At 37.3% G+C, this 21734-nt stretch overlaps 1 protein-coding gene across 2 annotated transcripts in view; it reads right to left on the bottom strand.

The window, feature by feature from the left end:
• Positions 1-21734, bottom strand: part of RNLS (renalase, FAD dependent amine oxidase) — a 266259-nt gene that overhangs the window by 11878 nt on the left and 232647 nt on the right. For both annotated transcript variants that reach the window (XM_029245138.1, XM_029245137.1), the window contains one exon: positions 12523-12698. In XM_029245138.1, coding sequence (XP_029100971.1) covers positions 12523-12698 — 176 coding nt within the window. The remainder of the gene's footprint in view (positions 1-12522; positions 12699-21734) is intronic.

Genomic DNA, 21734 nt, shown 5'->3' on the forward strand with positions numbered 1-21734 from the left:
ACCCTAGGTGTGAAGAAAGTGATGTGGTTTGGTCAATTCTCAGTGTAGCTTTTCTCTTTATTGGTATTTGTCTATTCTATTTTAATAAAACATTGTGTAGATGCAGGCAGAATGTGCCACAAATCAATTCTATGATCCATGTAGCAGCTTTAGCGGGCTCGAACTGCAAAGGACATACTTTGCTGAAATTGTATATTCAATTGGTGATGTCTACATTGAATTCTTTTAGACCTATTCTGTCTTTTAAAGTCCTGAAAACACTGGAGCAGTCTACTTTGATGAGAACTTATTCAGAACAAGCACACAATAAAGAATGAGATACTGTTTTCTCTATAGTACTGTGGCAGTAATAATGGACAAAACAACAGTCATATTACATTTCCCTTTAAAGTTTTTAATTTAATAGAAAGTCGTTCTGTCCTTCAGCAAGTTTTAGTATATTCATTCATTAACTCTTCAAATATTTGTTGTGCTCCTGGTAGCTGCCGAGCACTGTATAAGGTGTGAGGGTACAAAAACCAGTTCCTGCTTACAAGGTGATTTAACAGACTTGAATCCTTTTGTTTTCATCTAAATATAAATGTTGCATCACAATCTCTCAAAGGATCCAATTGCTTGGGCTCCAAGGATGTAGAGGGCCAAAAATGCTTTATATTTTGAGTTGAGAGAGAAACTTAAAAAAAAAATAATAATCTTTCCTACTCAGCTGAGTCTAATCACTGCTTCTCCCCCACTTAAGTTAATAGCTGCTTAATTTCCCACTAATTCAATCCTTCTTCATCCCTTCTCCCACTCCCTTTCCCTTCTTCTTGACAACCCAGAAGCATGGCCATTATTTCTTTCTGGTCCTCATTCATGTTGAACAGACCCAATAGCTTTTTGGTTGGGTTCTGAAATTATGGCAAAAAGACTGCAGCCATTTTGATCTTCAGGTCTAGAAACAACCTTCTTTCTACTTTTAATACTGTGGAAATAAAAGGGTCAATGCTTGTGCTCCTCAGACAATAGTGGAGGTTAAAAAAACAAGTGGTGTTTTTTTTTTTTTTTTTTTTTTTGGTACACGGGCCTCTCACTGTTGTGGCCTCTCCCGTTGTGGAGCACAGGCTCCAGACGCGCAGGCTCAGCGGCCATGGCTTACGGGCCCAGCCGTTCCGCGGCATGTGGGATCTTCCCGGACTGGGGCACGAACCCGTGTCCCCTGCATCGGCAGGCGGACTCTCAACCACTGCGCCACCAGGGAAGCCCAAACAAGTGGTTTTTAAAGTCAGATTAATTGAGGTATAATTTACATACAGTAAAATGCACTCTTTTTTATGTGTACTGTTCTATAAATTTTGACAACGTACACAGCTGTGTAACTACCACTATAAAACAATATAGAGAACATTCTCATCAGCCTCCCCCAAATTCCCTTGTGCCTCTTTTTTTAGTTAACCCCATTCACCCAATCACAGCCCCTGGCGTGAGTGTTTTGTCCCTACAGTTTTGCCTATTCCAGAAAGTCGTACAAATAGACTAATACAGTATGTAGCCTATGAGTCTGGATTCTTTCACGTAGATAATGCTTCTGAGATTTACTCATGTTTATTGCAAATATTATCAGTTTGTTCCATTTTATTTCAGTGTAGTTTTGCATTTATGGATGTGCAACAGTTTTGACCATTACCAGGTAATTAATATTTGAGATATTTCTAGTTTTTGCCTATTATTAATAAAGCTGCTACAAACATTCACATATAGTTTTGATGTGGATATATGACTTCATTTCTCTTGGGTAAATTCCTAAGAGTGGGGTTGCTGGGTCATATGGTAAGTGTATATTTAACTTTGTAAGACACTGTGAAACTCTTTTCCTAAGGGGCCATGCCCTGCTGCACTCCCACAGTGATACGTGAGAATTCCAGTTGCTCCACATCCCCGCCAGCATTTGGGGATGAATTTTTGATCTGAGCCATTCTAGTAGGTGTGCCATGGTATCTCATTGTCATTTTAATTTGCATTTCCCCAAGGACCAATGATGTTCAGCATATTTTTGTGTGCTTGCTTGCCATCCACATCTCTTCTTTTTTTTTGTGGGTGGTAAAATACACGTAACATGAAATTTATCATTAGTAGTCACTGGCAAACATTTATTTTCTGTCTCTATGAATGTGCTTATTCTGGATATTTCACATAAATGGAATCATTCAAGATGAGGCCTTTGTGTCTGGTTTCTTTCACTTAGCGTAACATTTTCAAGGTTCACCCATTCTGTAGCATGTACCAACTTCATTGCTTTTTATGGCTGAATGATATTCCATCTTATGAGTATACCACATTATATTTATCCATTCATCAGTTGGCTTGTTTCTACCTTTGGCTATTGTGAATCATGCTGTTGTGAACATTTGTTTATACAGTTTTATGTGAACACATGTTTTCAATTCTTTTGGGTTTATACCGAGTATTGAAATAGATTGATCATACTGTAATTCTATGTTTGTTTTATTGAGGAGCTACCAAACTGTTTTCCACAGTGGCTAAACGATTTTATATTCCCACCAGCAAGGTACGAGCATTCCAATTTCTCTATATCCTTACCAGCACTTATTTTTCGTTTTTTAAAAAAAATTATAGCCATCTTAGTGGTTGTGAAATGGTATCTCATTTGGTTTTAGTTTGTGTTTCCTTAATGACTAATGATGTGGGCATCTTTTCATGTGCTTGTTGACCATTTGTATCTTCTTTGGAGAAATGTTTATTCAAGTCCTTTGCCCAGTTTTAAATTGAACGGTTTGGCTTTTTGCTATTGATTTATAAGAGTTCTTAATATATTCTGAATAGTAGACCCATATGAGACAAGTGATTCACAAATATTTTCTCCTATTCTAGGGTTGTTTTTTCACTTCCTTGCTAATCCTTCTGTGCACACAAGGTTTGAATTTTGATGAAGTCCAAATTACCTACTTTTTTTTCTTGTTACTTATGCTTTTGGTTTTATATTTAAGAAACCACTGCTGAATACAAGGTCATAAATATTTACCACCTATGTTGTCTTCTAGGAGTTTTATGATTTTAGTTCACATATTTATGTTTTCAATCCATTTTAGGTGAATTTTTGCATGCGGTGTAAGGTAAGGGTCCAACTTCATTCTTTTGTATATGGATATCCTGTTGTTCCAGCACTATATGTTGAAGAGACTATTCCTTTTCCATTGAATGTTTTGGGGAACCTTGTTAGAAATCAACTCACCACAGTTTTGGGTTTATTTCTGGGCTCTTGATTCTATTCCATGATCTATATGTCTATTCTTATGTCATTACCACACTGTTTTGATTATGGTAGCTTTGCAGTAAGTTTGGAAATCAGAAAGTGTAAGTCCTCCAACTTTATTCTTTTTCAAGATTGTTTTGGCTATTTGGGGTCCCTTGCAATTCCATGTGAATTTTTGGATTAGCTTTTCCATTTCTGAAAAGGCCATTGGGATTTTGATAGACACTGTAATAAATCTGTAGGTTACTTTGGATAATATTGTCATCATAAAAATATTAAGTCTTGCGATCTATGAACATGAGATAACTTTTATTTATTTATTTAAGTCTTCTTTAATTTCTTTCAGCAATGTTTTGTGGTTTCATTGTAGAACTCTTACACCTCCATGGTTAAATTCACACCTATCCTTTGTGAAGTGCTCTTTCAAATCTTTTGCCCAGTTTTAAATGATTGGGCCATTTGTTCTCTTATTACTGATTTGTGAGTGTTCTTTATGTATTCTGGATACCAGTCTTTTATCAGATATATGTTTTTCCAAGTCTATGGCTTGTCTTTTCATTTTCTTAACACTGCCTTTCAAAGACATTTTTAAAATTTTGATCAAGCCCTATTTATCAATTTATTTATTTATTTATTATTATTATTTTTTTGCGGTATGTGGGCCTCTCACTGTTGCGGCCTCTCCCGTTGCGGAGCACAGGCTCCGGACGTGCAGGCTCAGAGGCCATGGCTCACGGGACTAGCTGCTCCGCGGCATGTGGGATCTTCCAGGACTGGGGCACGAACCCGTGTCCCCTGCACCGGCAGGCAGACTCTCAACCACTGCGCCACCAGGGAAGCCCTATCAATTTATTCTTTTATGGTTTGTGCTTTTTGCATGCTATCTGAGAAATGTTTGCCAAACCAAAGATTGTAAAGATTTTCTCCTATGTTTTCATCTAGAAGTTTTATAGTTTAAGGTATTATATTTAGGTCTATGATCCATTTTTAGTTAATTTTTGTATACAGTGTGAAACTTGGACTTTTGAATGTAAAAGTGACATATTCAGTTTCTATTTTGCTGCTCACTCATTGCGTCATGTTAGGCAAACCAGTCGATTTGAACCTTAGTTTCCTCATTTAAACAAAGATGCTTCCTGATCTGTCAGAATTGTTGTGAGGATCAAATGAAAACAAGTATAAAAGTACTTTCTAAAATCAGAGTATAAACGTTAATTATTATTTCTAACTGACAGCAGCCAACAGAATGATGGTAGAAGAATGTGTCATAATTGGAGGAAAGCCAGATCTCAATTACCATCAGTAGAGTGAGTGTTTAAAAGCACTAGATTTTAAATAGACCTGTGTTTGAATTACATATTTGCCACGTCCTAGTGGAAGAACCTCACACAAGGCACTGAGCTCTCAACTCCCCAACTTTCTGACCTATGCAATGGGGAAGAAGTATAAACCTTCACAGGGTAGAGATGAAGCGAGTTACATACAGAGCCTAGTGAGCTACACAGAGTAGGGGATTAATAAATGGCATTTTTGAGAGAGAGAGAGAGAGAGAGAATAATTATGCATATACACTGTCTAATAAAATGATGATGTAGATTGTCATGGTTTATATGAATGCTATAACATGATGGCAAGATCAAGATGAAAAACAAGAATGTATCTTGCAGTCTCCTGCCTCTGGGAAAGTGTACACAATGTTAGAACATCATTCCAACATCATTCCCTTTGCCCCTCTGACTTAATCTTGTAGGATTTAGCTCAAATAACATGTTCGTTTAGGAAGCTATTTATTACCACTTTCTCCTCAAATCCGCTCTGTGTGCACACAGTCCATTGTGTATCCCTTTCTTAAAACAAACTGTACCATATCATGATTACCTGCTTATTGGTCAGCCTTACTGATTATATGGGAAGGTCCTTGAATGAAGGGAGCTGTCTCTGAGTCTTTAGAATCCAGTATAATGTCTGGCACATAGTAGGAACTCAATAAATGTATGCTAAATGAAAAGATGAATATATATTATTAATTTCTAATGTCGGTATAAATAGCGTTTGTTAACTGAACTTTTTAGTTCAGCTTGTTAGTTTTAGAGCATAATACTGATGTCTACTCTAAACAGACCAAGTGGACTTCCCTTTATGGGAAAGGGCCTATTTCTTTTAGGTTGTCCACACCCATATAATAACATCCATCATCCAGTTTTCAGTAGTAATACTGGGCACAGATGAATATATTTTGCATTTGTACAGGAAAAATGACACAGACTCCTTTTTAAAGTTTTCTGTAAAGTAATGCTGTTCAAAATAGCTTTTTTGAAAAAGTGTGATGCTGACTACGTGGCAGGGTAACTTCCTGTCATGAGTACTTGAAAAAAAAATGATTTAATTAAATTCATATGTGTTAAAGCATTGAATAGCTCATATAATATGGAATTTTATGAAAAGGGGAAATATCTGCCCATAAACTTCAATGAAACTGTGACTGAACATCCCTAATTCAATGATCAGAATTTCTCAGCTGATGATCTCATGCATATGTAGTTACCTCAGAATAAAGTGAAGCAACTGGCTAGTTCTGTGCCAGTGAGAAAGAGGTGAGAGATTACTCAAAGGAATGCTCAGGACTGACACCTGTTAGATTTCCTGCTCTTGGTAGATTGGGTCATGCCATAGTCCATAGATCCCAAAGGGCCTGTTTTGGCTCTCCATATTACCATAAACTTACAGTACATAGGCAAGAATGCTCTTGTGGCCATAATTTCATGCCAGGAAATTGTGACCCATGTCATAAATTGTGTTAAATTACCATACAAGATAGTTTCGGAATGAATGGCAAGAAGCTGAAAATCTATAAGCTGAAAAAAACTGACAAGAGTTCCTTGTCCTTGTGTCTACAGGGATACACCACTTTTATCTCATCTTGTCTGATGTTAACAGTCCCTATGGTATGACTTAGTGTCACAGCCCCTGGCATTGAGTCAGTCCTTCTGAAATATCCTTGTCCAGAACTATTTGTGTATGTGAAACAAAGAGAAAAGACAGAGACTCTGAAAAGAGAAGAGAGTAAGAAAAAATAAAAAAGTAGGACAACATGTGGGCATGAAGAGAGGTACCAGAAAAGAGAGCAAGAGACACACAGAGCTCATCTACTAAGAAATAACCATGGAATCACTCCTCTCCTCCTCCTCTTGCTACCCCTATTTAATAATATTAATTGAGAACTTGCTTTGTGCTAGTTTTGTAGTAACTTGCTTTGTGCTAGTTTTTCTACTGTGTTCTCTCCTTTTATTCTGACCACAACCCTTTGAGGGAGGTTCAGTTGTACCATTTACAGGTGGGGCCCTGAGGCTTAGAGTTACAGTCTAGCTTGCTCAAAGGCACAGGGAGAGCTGAGGTTTGAACTGAAGTCTGTCTGACTCCAAAGTCCAAGATCATAATCACACCACGTTATCAAAAATCCAGGAATTACAAGACACAAATATGGGAGAAAAGTCTTAGTGGCAGAATGACCAAAAGAGCATGATTTTATCCTAGAAATAAATTACAAAACAAAACATCTAATGTATTTAACTGATAAACACAACTGATTATTGTCTTTCAAAGCACTTATCCTAGAAGGCCTTATGGTTAAATCTGTAGTGATGCACTGGCGAAGGTCTTTTAGGGGTAGCAGCTTTTAGAATCAGCTTACTAGACACGTTAAAACAGATTAAATACAAAGAGCTATATTTCCTTAGTTCTATAAAAACATTTAAGAAAATTGTCAAGATTGGTCATCCATTTTATTAAAAAGATTTAAGTCCAAATGACTTTGGTTGTTTCTAAAACATTAAATTCAAGCTCAGCTTTCAAAGACCTGATTCAACTGATTACATGCTGAGGAATATGTGTCTGGCTCTGAAAGAGATGCCTGATCTTGTTAAAATGAGGGTGTGGCTTATTAGGGTGACTGACTATGTTGAAGGGGGCAATCATTTGGATTCATAATTTTGGTATATTCATACAATCAATCAGCCCCTGCTTTTCAGTTTCAACCTGCCTAAGAGAAGAAAATGAGGATAAAATAGAAAATACATAAGAAAGAAAAGGAAAAGATGGAAATATCAGTTACCACCTGATCTTCCAATGCTGAAATCAGACACAGCTACCGGCCAGAAATTAATCTCATGAGGGAATAATGTAAGTACGTGGGTGACCTCAGGCTTTTCTGTGTACACATCCCCCTCCAGACACCAAACACAAACCTCTAAAGAAAATTCTGGCCTTAAGCTGTTGCACATTTCCTCTTTTCTCTTTTATTCCTTCTAACTCCTGGGCAGTACTATGTCAACCAAGGTAATCAACTGGGGAAGACCTGAGGAAGCCAAAATGGGGAATTTGCATTGAAAAGGATTTACTTATCTAAGAGGGGGAAAAAAAGAGATAGAGTCAAAAGTGAGGAATGTGAATGGGAGGCTGAAGAGAGGAAAGAAAAAAAGAGATAAGCCTGCATGGCTGATTATCAGGGAAAACTCTGTGGAAAACTAGAGTTAAGGGTGCAAAAAGATTTGAGGGAGCTTCTAGAAGTGGGATATATAAGGAATGAGAAGAGAAACTTCAAAAAGTACTGCTAAGGATGATGAATTTTGGATATTCTATAAAATTTCTATAAAAGATACTAGTAAAGATGAGAATTACTTTACATTCCTTTTGGTTGTTGAATTTTGTCTCTTAGACTACAACACAAGACTGGGCTAATGAGGGGTTCTTGATTTGTTTGGGTTATAGGAGTATAACATTTACAGCAGGTGTCCTTAATGCTGGATTCATGGGAGGACTTTTAGGTTGCTTATATTGATAAATTTTCATAATTAGATGCAATTTTGTGTTCATGTGTACATGTATATTTTGAAAGGATGAGCATCTTCATATTCATAGCTTTGATCAGATTCTTAAAGAGTTCATCATCCTTCTCCTTAAAGAATATAAAAGGACTGCCATTGAGGAGAGAGAAAGTACAGTCTCAGGGCAAAAGACCAAGTGAAAAGAACGTAACTATAGAAGATAACTAATTTCTAACTTTACAGCAGAAGCTTAATAGTCTAATCCAAATCCATTTATTTTTGCCAAAGATACCAAGGTATTCATTTACCACCTGACTCTCCTCCGCCCATCAAACTCCTCTCTTGATCTCCTTGGTATTTGAAATAGATTCAGTGATTTTTAAAAAATAAAGTAATCCATGAATGTGCTAAGTGAGAGAAAAAGCCACTGAAATTTTCAGGAACTACAGAAAGATGGGGGAAAATCAGCATTAAACTCGCAAGCAAATCATACATTTATTATAGTTTGGGAAAGGCATCATGATAGACTTGAAACAAAGGAAGGCATAGCGAATAATAATGGTGAGAGTATTAGGGTTATCAAACTGATTAAGTGTCCCCTGTCAATGTACATGGAAAGGTGTTATCAGTTATTACTCTTCTGCTGAATGGATTACTATATCATACTTGTTACAGAAATCTTAATTCAATGCATCACAGCCTAGGCATCAAGTTATATTAACTGGATAAACATTTAAATAATGGAAGGCGAATATCTGCAAAAGGGAGGAACTGAGAATCATGAAAAAAATGCCATTGCTTTGTTATGTTTGTTTGAACCACCTACTCAAGTGTTTTATTCAAACCCCAAATGGGAGGCACAGAGCAGCTCCCAAGTCTTTCAAACACGCCTTCTTTCTTGATCTGCCTCTTTCCTTAAAAGCAGCACCCACAAAAAAGCAGCGTTATCCTACTCAAGACAAAAAATTTGACTTAGTGTCTTAGGAGAAGGCTTTCAGCAAAGATTAGTCTCTAGGATTCCATGGGCAGAGTATTAGACATGTCCTAGGCATTCGTTAAATGCTTATGGAATAAACGACTAACCAAATGAATAAATGAACAACCACGTTTCACCCCCCTGCTGCCACTGTGGATATATGACATTAGGGGCAGCAGAAGGCACAAAGAGCATCATCAGGGAAACAGAAAACTGCCCCCCCCCAACAAAGTACTCCCTTACCTCTTTCAGAGAGCAGCCGCTTCCTAAAGTGGCTGCTCTGAAAGCTTTAAAGGGCTGGTGCTCTCCCCAGAGGTTTTATGACAGGAGTGGGAGATACTGCCTCATAAAGGAATCTACCAAGGAATTCTGGGGGAAAGAAGGGTGTGCTACGTAGAAATAAGGCTCCCCCCACCAAGATGTCTACATCCTAACCCCTAGAACTTGTAAGTGTTAAATCTCAAGAAAGAATTAAGGATACAGCTGGAATTAATGTTGCCAGTCACTGGACCCTGAGATGAGGAGAGTGTCCCAGATTATGCAGGTGGGTCCCATGTAATCACAAGGGTCCTTTAAGGAAGACTGAGGCAGGAGAAAAGGTCAGAGTGATGCAATATGAGAAGGACTTGACCTGCTGTTGCTGACTTTAAAGATGGAGGAAGGGGTCTCAAGCCAAAGATTGGGGGCAGCTTCTAGAAGATGTAAATGGCCAGAAAATGGATTCTCTCTTAGAGCCTACAGAAAGAAACACAGCCCTGCCGACACTTTGATTTTAGCTGAGATCCTCATTGAGGGTCTCACTGAGACCCATCTTGAACCTCTGACCTCCAGAACTGTACGATAATAAATTGGTGTTGTTTTAAGCTTCCAAACTTGCAGTAATTTGTTACAGCAGCCATTCAAAACAGAGGGTTGGTGAAGAGGAGGGAAGGACCTGAGAGGCGGGTAGACTAGTTTTGTCATTACTAGCCATGGGACCTTAGGGAATTTATTTCATGTCTTTGAGGCTTTGTTTTTTCTCATCGCTGTAGTGGGTTAAAAATAGCAACCTCATAAGGCTACTTTTGATGTTAAATGAGATCACATCTTTGAATCCCCCAGCTCCAGGCCTGTTGCACTATGCAATGTGGGTGTTCATCATTGTTATCTCTCTTCCTTTTTTTCTTCTCTACCCTCCACAGTCACTGAGTGCCAGGATGCAGGGTAGGCAATACAAAAGAAGAGAAAAATAAAATGCATGGAGATGGAGAGTCCAGCCTGAGAGGCCTGGGATAGGGAATCCATACCACCCACTGCTTCCTGAGGCAGGGACCCCAGTCCTGTAGTCTATCTAGGATTTTATAAAATGAGGGTTTGAAGGGCTGTATCATTTGTTTGTCAGTGAGAAAGAAGGGAAGGAAGCGGGTGGAGAGGGAAGAACAGGAGAAGGTATGGGTGAAGCAGGACAGAGGAAGGAGGAAAAGGAATGAAGGGTGAGACCCAGGCTGGAAGAAATAAAGGGCAGGATTCTCCTGCAAGGGGAATCAGAGATGAGGGAAACTTCAAAATCAGTTGGCTGTTCTTTCTTTTTTGTCCCTCTTTCTACACCATTCTTCTCTTCAGTTTAAGCACTATATTAGACCATATTTATACACAAACATTCATGAATTCATTTCAGGTAGAGCTTGTGTCCTGGGATGGCAACGGAAAAGGGTGAATTGACATTTATGTTAAATTTCAAGGGTTAAGATGAACCTTTTAAAAACATTGGAGAAGCGTTCTCTTGGGAATAATAACTGAACACTAACTAGCTAAATGTTATTAAGTCTCTGGACCTGTCACTAATTAGCCTTTCTCCTAAGGTGATATGGGAGATCTCTCTCTCTCACTCTCTCTATTGAACAATGTAGGTAAGATCTCTGCTATAATGACGTTATGTTCTGTAGAATGTTGGTCAAGGTGCTATGAATAGTGGAAAATACAAACCTCTAAATTTGAATGACATCTTATTCCCTTTCAGGCTTTGCAGCCAATGTAGATTTCATGACTTTAAATGTACTGGGATAATTTCAAGGGAGAACATCCAAATTGTAATAAAAATCATTGTTAGAGTTTGGATGTACTTCGTGTTCAAAGATTTTTTTTATTAAATTTTGTGATATTGCACAACTTTGACTAAGTCATTTTGTGGGCAAGTCAAATCTATTTCTACTAACACATTAAATTTTAGGAAATAAGTAGATTTTAACCCATCTTTTCAGTTTATTAATAAATTATTTTGAGGAAGTCACAAGAAGAAACTCAGAAACTATCATTTCTTCTAAAAGAATGTATATAAATTGCGAAGTGACTTGCTGTGTAATATATCTACCTTCAAATTATATCAACAAGATTATTTCTTTGTATTCTTTTTCAGGCCAATTTAAGATTAAGTTAAATATCACTTAAAGACATTAGCTATTGAGATTTTAAAAATTGTTTTAAAAGGAAAAAGTAAAGTCTTTTAAAGTGACCATGATGTGTTTAAGTAAATATTTTCCCAGAAGGTTCAGTGTATAATTTAACTTGAGAAGAGATGGGTAAACACGTAGACCTGCTGCAATATTTTAGGAAGTAATTTACCATTTCCTCTGATTTTGGAAAGTCCTTTAAAATAAACAAAATCTGCTGCGATTTCTCACAACCACTTTTTCTAAAGGCTTCACAGCTTTGGTAATCAATAGTGCTGGTAAGTCAGGTAATCAATGTGCTCAGAAATCTTAGGAAAAAATAGACAAGTCACTGCTCCTTTTCTCTTTCTGTCCTTTGCTCCATTGTCCCCAGATGACTTCACAACTGAGTTTACAGATCAAAAGACTTTTTCTATGAATACTCACAAACTTCTGCTGGAGTATGCAGAGATTTTCAAAAAAGTCAATATTTACTTAGTGTAAAGAGATTTTAAGTTTGAACTAGGAGAGCGATCAGCAGGTTTATCTAACCCTGAAAAAACAGCTCAACTAGCTGTTGCAGGTATTCATCTTTCTCCCCCAAACAGCTCTACTGGCAGCAGTCAAAACCAAAGTGGGAACTTAATAAAAATGAAAATTGTGGTAGCAAAATACACTTACAAGGTTAATTCGACATATTGCAAAAATTTGGGAGGTTATAGTGGTTTCTATATAACCACAGTACTGATTTAGAAAAACCCCAGAGAAACAGCTGCATTTTGATATATAACCTGCCTTGCCTGCATAGGAAACCCCAGATCTTCAGGGTATATAAGTCTTGAGATGCTAGAATTTGAACATAACATCGGGAAAAATTATTTCTATCTCTTATTGAGAAATAACGGGATAATAAAACCTGCATGTAAACTTCTTTATTAGGCAAACACATATTTGCTCCCAAGATCATGTTAATTTCTTTTACTAGCGAGTGTCAAAGGATGAGAAAAAGTAAAGTCAGGTCTGATTGAGAAAACTGAACATACCACTGGATTCTCCGATTACCTGTGAATGTCTCCATTTCTGGCATTTGGTAGCAACTGGCTGAGGCAAACCAGGCAAAATATTTTCCAGCTGCTGGAAGATTAACTCCTGCACATCTTCAGTGCTGTGTTCCAAGTATGTAACTCCAAATGAGACAGTGGTGTGAATCACAAGGGAAGGCCCGATTTCCGATGACTCTAGTGTAAGAGGAACATATACACCTTAAAGTGGGTAACATGTTAGTGTCTCTCAGCATTTCAATCCGGATTTAAGAGTTGATCACAATAATCAGACAATAAATGAAGGGAAAACAGATTCTAATCTTTGAAGCATAAAATTAGGCTACTTCTGAAATTCAAAATCAGGCTTCACTGATGTGGAGGACAGATTCAAGATGCATTTTAGAGAACACACTTTCAGGTCTTGTTAAAGAACCTGAAGGAAGGTAAAATGACCTAATATGTACTGCCTTGGGTATAATTAAATTTATTGGTATGTTTCTCTCTCTCAACCACTAAATCATAAGCTTATCAGGGCAGGAACATTTCTTTTTTTTTTTTTTTTATGTTAGGGGTAGGAGTTTATTAATTAATTTATTTATTTTTGTTGTGTTGGGTCTTCATTTCTGTGCGAGGGCTTTCTCTAGTTGTGGCAAGCGGGGGCCACTCTTCATCGCGGTGCGCGAGCCTCTCACTATCGCGGCCTCCCTTTTTGCGGAGCACAGGCTCCAGACGCGCAGGCTCAGTAGTTGAGGCTCACGGGCCTAGTTGCTCCGCGGCATGTGGGATCCTCCCAGACCAGGGCTCGAACCCATGTTCCCTGTATTAGCAGGCAGATTCTCAACCACTGCGCCACCAGGGAAGCCCAGGAACCATTTCTTATACATAGCCTATATTCGCTTTAAATTCTGAGAACGAAGTAGATGTTCATCTTCTTAATTTTATGTTAAATGGATTGCAAAAATATCTTGTTGAAATTATATAAATGCCAGAATACCTAAAAAAACACCTTTCTCAAAACAAGCTTGACCTCATAATGTTCTTCATCTTTTAAGCAGCATTAAAAATAAAAGTCTGAAAAAAAAAGTCTGCTTCATTCATAACATGGAGATACTTTCCTTTTTTGTTTGCCATTGAATTTGTTTGGCTATATTTTCACAATGAAAAATAACAAGTGCTTCATATCTTTCACTCTTTAGTAGAATATAGAAAATTGAATAAAGTTTGACATTGAAAGCAAAGTGACTGAGGCATTAGAGAATACAACCTTGGAAGGAATGTTAACCAAGATTTCCTGTTATTATTTTTTGTTTAAATCATGCAGAAGAGAAAAGTTGAGGGAAAACAAAATAGATATGAAATGCATGAAATTATAATATGAAAGTTGGTGCTCCCCCCTGCTGAAAGAAGAAAATACTAAAATCTATAAGCTACTGACAGGGGTTGGGAAGACTGATACTGAAAATTCTTTAAATTGGGATTATGAAGTTCTTTTCAGGGTTGTTATAAAAGGCAACAATCTCTTTGAGATAGGTTTGTACATCTTTACACAGAAAAAGTAATTTTACACAGAACAAGCCACTTACTTGCTCTGTGTCCACTCAACCTCTTTACTTTGTGTGTATGTATGTAGAATGAGAATAAGTTAGCATCTACCACACTGTTCTGTAGTCTGGATTAAACGACATAATGTGTGTGAAGTGCTTAGCACAGTTTCTGGCACAGAGGAGGTGCTTAAAAAATGTAAGCTATGAGAATAAAAGCAATATATCAGATATACCCAAGGGAAAAGTTCTCCTGGTGTTGTCCAAATGATAGGTGTGAGTTAATTTTTTGTTAGAGTACTTCATTTTCCTGTTGCGCTCTGGCTTATGAATTTTACAGCAAAATACTGTAAAAGAATTTGGGTCTCTCTTCTGAGAGAAAATGCTGTGAGCACTTTAAAGTGGCGTGTTCTCAAACATTTTAATATATATGAAGTGGGAGATCTGACTTCAGAATCTGTGCTGTAAATGCAATGGTAAGAAGATTGTCCAGTTTTCACCTCACAGTAGCTGGAACAACTTGAAAGGGCAAAGAGAGGACCCTCTCTTTGAACCTTCAGTGTTTAACTTGCCAGTGTCTACTTTACTGGTACCACACGGGAGTGCAAAATCTCAAATCTTTCACTGAATACCACCACTGTGAGAAACCTACTGCATACTGCCTCAGGGAGTGTTATCTATGTTGTCAGTTAATACATTCAGGGAGGCTTGTTAACAGAAAGGGGTGGCAAAAAGGTCACCCCTCTTCCATGAGGTTCCCAACCTTCCCAGAGACAGAGAAAGCTACTGGGTCAGCATTCGGAAGCAGGAGAGTTGGGGTTCTGAGTTGACTTATCTATGGCAGTCTTCAAAGGGAAACAAACTCAGCTGTGTGCGTGAGGTTGCGCTGACCCAGCCATTTGTTCTAGTGGGGAGCTCCTATAATTGCTAAGGGTAGTGATGGTGCGTTGCCAGGTTTCTCCCATTTACATTAGCCATCCACTCCAAGGAGAGCAATAAAAAAGGAAATTTAAGACCAAAAATGAAACAGTTCTTGCATAACAATGAGAGAACAACCTGGCTACTTGTTTTTATTGGAATCAGACAAAAATTTTTGAGAATTTCAATTAAAATTTGAACAGCTGCAACCTAAGACAATGAGTTTTAAGGGAAAGACCCTCAACCCCAAAATTAAAGGGTATTTTCAGAAGCTAAAGTGCAAAAATACAAATAGCCAACTGGAGTTTAAACGTGACCAAGGCTTGGAACTAGAGCACTATAAAAAGCCACAAATATGTTAATAGGATTCAGAGCGTAAACTCAGTGTAATCATTTATTCCTTGGTTCCTGAGAACGTAATGATGTTATCTTTCTTTTTCTTTTCTTCATTCAGTTTAACAAGCGTAGCACTTTGCTTTTGGCATTTTAAATGTAAAGTTCATAGTAAGTTGACAACTATTTCTGTATGTTGGGAGATCAATGGCTTCAGTCAGAAGATAAGTTATTTGAACCTTTGCATCCTTAATAGCCCAGTGGTCTTGGACAACTTAATCTCTTAGGCTCCACTGTCTTCCATCAATTAGAGGGGTGTAATACTACTTACCTTATAAGGCTGTCACGGGATTAAATGGGTTTGGAGATTAAATGGGTTTGGATACATAAAAGCCTTCTTCAAATATAAAGTGCTATACAAACATAAGGCACCCCTAGATAATATTTTTGTTTTGACCTCTGTGCTGTGGTAAGAACAGCTTTAGAAAGGGATGACAGAGTTGACTTCTCTGAAAGTATTAAGACTGATTCTTATATTAACACCCCAGGAAGAGTGGCAGACTATTCCTGGGTAGAGGCACAGCAGCTTTTTTTATTATGGTAAAATATATATAATATAAAATGTACCTTTTAAACCTATTTTAAGCGTACAGTTCTCTGGCATTAAGTACATTCACATTGTTCTGCAACCATCACCACCATCCATCGCTAGAACTTTTAAAATCTTCCCAAATTGAAACTCTATAGGCATTAGAAAGTAACCCCTCACTCCCCACTTGCCCCAGCTCCTGTCAACCACCATTCTATTTCTGTCCCTATTAATTTGACCACTCTAGGTACCTCATATAAGTGGAATCATACAATATTTGTCCTTTTGTAATGGGCTTATTTCACTTCTCTCCAAGGTTCATCCATGTTGTAACAGGGGTCAGAATTTCCTTCTTTTTTAAGGCCACATAATATTGCATTGTGTGTATATACCACATTTTGTCAATGCATTCACCTTTTGGATATTGTGAGTAATGCTGCTATGAACATGGGTGTACCATTATCTGTTCAAGTCTCTGCTTTCACTTCTTTTGGCTGTATACTCAGAAGTGAGATTGCTGGATCATACAGTAATTCTATGTTTAAATTGTTGATCAATCACCATATCATTTCCCGCAGCAGTTGCATCATTTTTTCATTCCTACCAGCAATGCACAAAGGTGCTAATTTCTCCACACCCTTGCCAACACTCGGTATTTTATTTTTTTAAATAGCTATCCTAATGGGTATGAAATGGGCACTGCATTCTTTTTTTTTAGTCTACAGCTTTGGGTGGGGGTCAAGAAGTCAACTCAATTTGATTGCAGGTAATTCTTTCATATCTCGATGCTTATATTGTTTTCTTTTTGCCTTTGGTGTTCTGCAGTTTTACTTGAATATTTTGAGGTTTTAAGTTTCTTTTTGCTTACTTTCTTTAACTTCATTGTGTTTTCTGAACCTGAAGACTCATTTTTGTCATTAATTTTGGAAATTGTTCAGCCATTAGTTCTCTCTATTCTCCCTGTCTCGTAGATACAGTACTCTACTTAGAAATATGATAGATATTCTCATTCTATCTTCATGTGTCTTGATCTTTTTATAATGTTTTCCCTCTCTATGCTAGATTCCATGTAATTTCTTCTGATTTATCTTTCGGTTCACCATTCTCCCTATATATGTGTTTATTCTGATGTTTAATTTGTCCTTTTAATTTCAAATTTATTTTGTTTTTCATTTTAAAAAATTCTGTTTTTCAAATCTGCGTGATCAGTTTTGATAGCTTCTTTCTCCCTAGTCACATTGTCAGTACTCTCTTTTATTTCTTTAAACACAATCAATATACTATATTATCTTTAGTTATTTAAAAATCTGCAATCTTTAGGAGTTTGAGTGTTTTTGTAGACCTATAAATACACACCAATCTATTAACATTCTTCTATTAATATTAATAGATATATATTAATAAGTACATTTTTTCATATTAATAGGTGCAATCAATCGTTGTTGCTCATGATGGTGTGTTTCCTTGTGTCATACGTGATTTTTTTTTTTCTATTGTGAGCCATGTTCCTATGGTGACCCTAAAGTTCCTAGGAACTTTGTCTCAGAAATTCTTTGAGGCCTGAGTTTAAAGATTATTCCTTTGGAGAGTTACTTTCATTTCTGCCAGATACCTTGGAGGCAATACTGCATATGACTACTTTAACTGGATTTTTAGAACATACTAGAAGAATGCATTCTGGCACCAAATCTGCCTGAAGGTGGATATGTGGTTTGGCATTTCAGGGGAGACATTTTATTTCTTTTTTGTTTTTTTCCACACCACTTAAAGATAGGCAAGCATCCCCACTGTCTCCCTCTGCCAGATAGGATATAGCAGATACAGATAAGTTCTTTAAAGCCAAAGAAGTGTACGTGTCCATGTGAATAAAGTTTTAAATCTAAAAGAAACAGGCTAATTTTTCTTGGAAAAAAAGTTACCAAAATTAACTCAATATAAAAGAAATCAGTATAAACTAAAATACATAAAAGAAATTGAAAACACAGTCAATAAATATTTAAAACAAAAAAAGACTCCAGGTCTTAAGTGTTTTACTTGTGATTTGTTTAAAATTGTCAAGCTAGTATAATGTTGATTACAGACACACACATCACATTTACACATATAAACACACACCAAACTATAGATCATTCTTCTATTAATGTTAATAGGTATGTTCTTTCATATTAATAGGTACAATGAAAAGAAACATGCTAATCTCAACATGTATTTAAAAGGCATCCATTAACAATTAATATCAATTAATGGAAAAAAGATACAACATGAAAAAAAGTGACTTTCTCAAAATGAGACAGAATATCTTCCTTAAGCGGTTGGTCTATATCATACTTTACTATGAAATAATATAGATTTTTCACAGTAAAATCAGCATAAACCAAGGATGCTTAGTAATACCAATGATATTTAACATTGCTCTGGTTAATGTACTAAGATAAAAAATAAAATTTATAATTAATAGAAGGAAGGAAAATCATGATTTAAAATAATAAGCCAACATAAAATCCATCAAATTAATTTTTAAAATTTGATATTAAATTGATTTCCCTATATACCAACAATAACTAGTAAGAAAAAAGTAATTCTTAATTATTCTACAAGTTTTTTGGAATTTAAAAATTGATTCTAGGGCTTCCCTGGTGGCACAGTGGTTGAGAGTCCGCCTGCTGATGCAGGGGACGCAGGTTCGTGCCCCAGTCCGGGAAGATCCCACATGCCGTGGAGCAGCTGGGCCTGTGAGCCATGGCCGCTGAGCCTGCGCGTCCGGAGCCTGTGCTCCGCAACGGGAGAGGCCACAACAGTGAGAGGTCTGCGTACCGCAAAAAAAAAAAAAAAAAAAAGATTCTAAAGGAAAAATAAGGCAATGAGAATATTAAAAATTAAAAAGAAAAGATCAGTGAATGGAGACTTATTTTGCCATATATTTAAATGCATTATAAAGACACGGCAGTCAAATCAGCCTAGTACTGGCTGACAGTAATAGTCAATGAATCAGAATACATCTCTCTGGAAAAAAGTCCTAAAAATATAGTAAGTATTTAGTATAGGACAACAAACTTAACAAAGCAATGGAGGAAGAATGCATTTTTACACTGTCTTAGAAAACTGGATATGTGGACAGTTTTAAATTAGAATATTCCCTTCCCACTTCTGACCCAAATTTGTCACCATTTCTGACTACCTTCTTCCAAAATTATATGAGGAATCTACACTCTACACTCATATAGCAAGCTCAAACTTACTGAGACATCCCTATTTACATGCAAATACTTCAGAGACATTTTCCATCTGTTAAACTTTGTTTTTAGCCATATCTATCAAGGGGCAGAAGTTGGGTTCCCCTAAAACCAGCTCTAGATTCAATTTCTGACAGGGAAGTAGAGGATTAAAGAAACTTAAGGAGTGGCAGACACTATAGCTGCAGACCAAGAGGATCAAAAAATGCGTAAAAATGTTTCTTTAATTACTGATTCAATCAAATGAGCATGTGGGTGTTTAGTGCAGTTTGGTACCAAGAGAAACTCGGTTAGGGCCTTTCAGAAGCTTACATCTTAGTGGGGGAAATGGCACCTAGGCAAAACAGTTAGAGAGCCATTATCTCTAACTGGTATGATCTTGACAGTGTGTGCAAATTAAGTTCAGGAAACAGATTCCTGGGAAGAGAGAAAAGGGACCAGGCGTTGAGAGCCACACAGTTTGAAGGGGTGGGTGGTCAGCTCTCTTTCCTCCTGGCAGTGGTATTGGTGGTAAGTTTCCCTCTCCCTCCCAATGTGGAACTGGCTTAACTAGACTTGCCCTCTAGCCAGGAGAGCTCTTATTGTAATTTAACTCCTTCATATGGCTCCAGAGCCCAGCAGCAAATGTAATGGAGAGTAAGTCAGTCGCATCAGTAAGTCCAGCAAAAAAAAGTAACTCACTCTTGATGATGAAAGCATAGCAGAGGGAAAGGGAAGGAAAAAGAGTGGGGAGGGGAAAAGGAGATAGAGCTGGAGAGATACGTGCTCCTGTTGTCTCTCTTTCCCCTTCCAACCCAAACAAGCATCTAACAGTCTGCCATTTGGCATTCCACCTCCTTGGCAGCGTGTCTGCTGTTCTGTGTGTCTGCTGCTGCTGGCCCTGAATCAGGAACGAGGCCTCACTATTCAGAGGGACCACCTGCAGGTTTTATTTGCTTTTTAATAACCATCTCAAACCTATTTCTTATATATAAGTTACAGAAGCCAAAATTCACTTACAAGAGCCCTACTCATGTCCTGAGCAACTTCATTACCTCCAACTTTATCTGCAGGAGGGACTTCTCCATCACTGAGTTGGAAATACTAGCTTAAAAAAAAACTAATATACTTATTAGTTTCTTCTCTTCTTTTGGTCCTTGACTTGTTTATTCTAGGCCTGTGGCTACTAATATATCTAGGGATGTATGCATTTGCCATTTTAAATAGAGGCTAAGAAGGAAAGTTTTAAAACTGATACACATGTATGTTTGTAATCCTTGTTATCCCAGGCTACATATGTTTGGATTTCTTATGTTTAAAAAGACACACAGACATCCTCTAAACAATTCTATATAAGGTAACCATTCTGATAGGCATTTAGTTAAATATAAACAAGTGTGTAAAACCCCACACGATGAATTGAAAATAAAATGAGAATTCCCCAAAAGTTCATTCTTCCAGTTTCAGAAGATGTTTCCCTATAGCTCCAGTATAAACAAATGTATACAAATTCAGGAAATAATCTTCCAGCAAACAATGGAAAACTGTTCACAGAAGAGTATGTTTGCCTTCTCCAGCCAGCTGAGAAAGTAAATAACATTCACCAGTAATCCAAACTACTTGAATAATAAACATGTTGCCTATTTCCTCAATACCTAAGAGGACTGAATGCCTGAGGCTTTGGGTTGGGGTCAGGAGGGTGGGAACAGGGGCTGGGATGAGCTACTGGAGATAATTCTACTGATTAGAGGGGCATGGCTCTTCTGTGGCAACAGTAGCTAAATTTTTGTTTTAGATCAACCCTCCCCCACTTTCAGCCCAGATAAAGGTGACGGAAGTTAAACTGATCAATTAATCCATTCCTAAGTGATTAATTTAGCAATGGGTACATAACTCAAGGCAGGCCAGTCAAGTCAGTGAGATTCAATTCCTGGACTAGTGTTGAGCTTTTGGGGAAACAGGTTCTTTTTTTGTAAGAATTGGCACTGAAATGCTTGGTACTATGAATGAACCCAATCCAGCAGAAGGTAGAGTCAAGAAATAGACAGAAACTAAGTCTTCATGATGTTGACTGAATTAATCCAGACATGTCTGGAGCTTTACTCCTGGATTTTTCAGTAACAATACCAATAAGTTCCACCCCCTCCTATTTTGGGGGGGAGGGGATAAGCGAACCAAATTGGGTTTTATGTCATTTGTAACCTAAACTAAGTTAAATGTGTGAAGATCTAGTACTAAGTCTAGCACATGTATGCTTGTTCCTACAAATGCGTTTCCTTTCTTCTTTTCTCCTCCTGTCTGCCCTTAATCTTACTTTATATCTCCAATATATAAAGAAGATTAGATTTTAGCAGTTTCTTTAGAAAACTTGACCAATAATTATGAAAAAAAAAAACCCAAAGCAAAAAAACAACCTTCTTCTGGGCCTCAGTTTCTTCATATGTGAAGTAAGGGGTTATAAAAGTTTATTATCTTCAGATCCCTTTCAGCTTTAATTTTCTGTGACTATAAAATGGAGGTCCAGGTAGTGGTGACAATTTGAGAAGTAAAGCTCATCCTTTCTCTAACCACTCCGTGCTGTCACTAGGGCAGAAATTCCTGGTCCTCAAAGAAGAGACTAAAACTAAGAATCCATAGG

This window comes from Monodon monoceros, unplaced genomic scaffold (assembly GCF_005190385.1).
Source record: "Monodon monoceros isolate NGI ecotype Baffin Bay Population unplaced genomic scaffold, NGI_Narwhal_1 Super_Scaffold_4, whole genome shotgun sequence".
NCBI lineage: Eukaryota > Metazoa > Chordata > Mammalia > Artiodactyla > Monodontidae > Monodon > Monodon monoceros.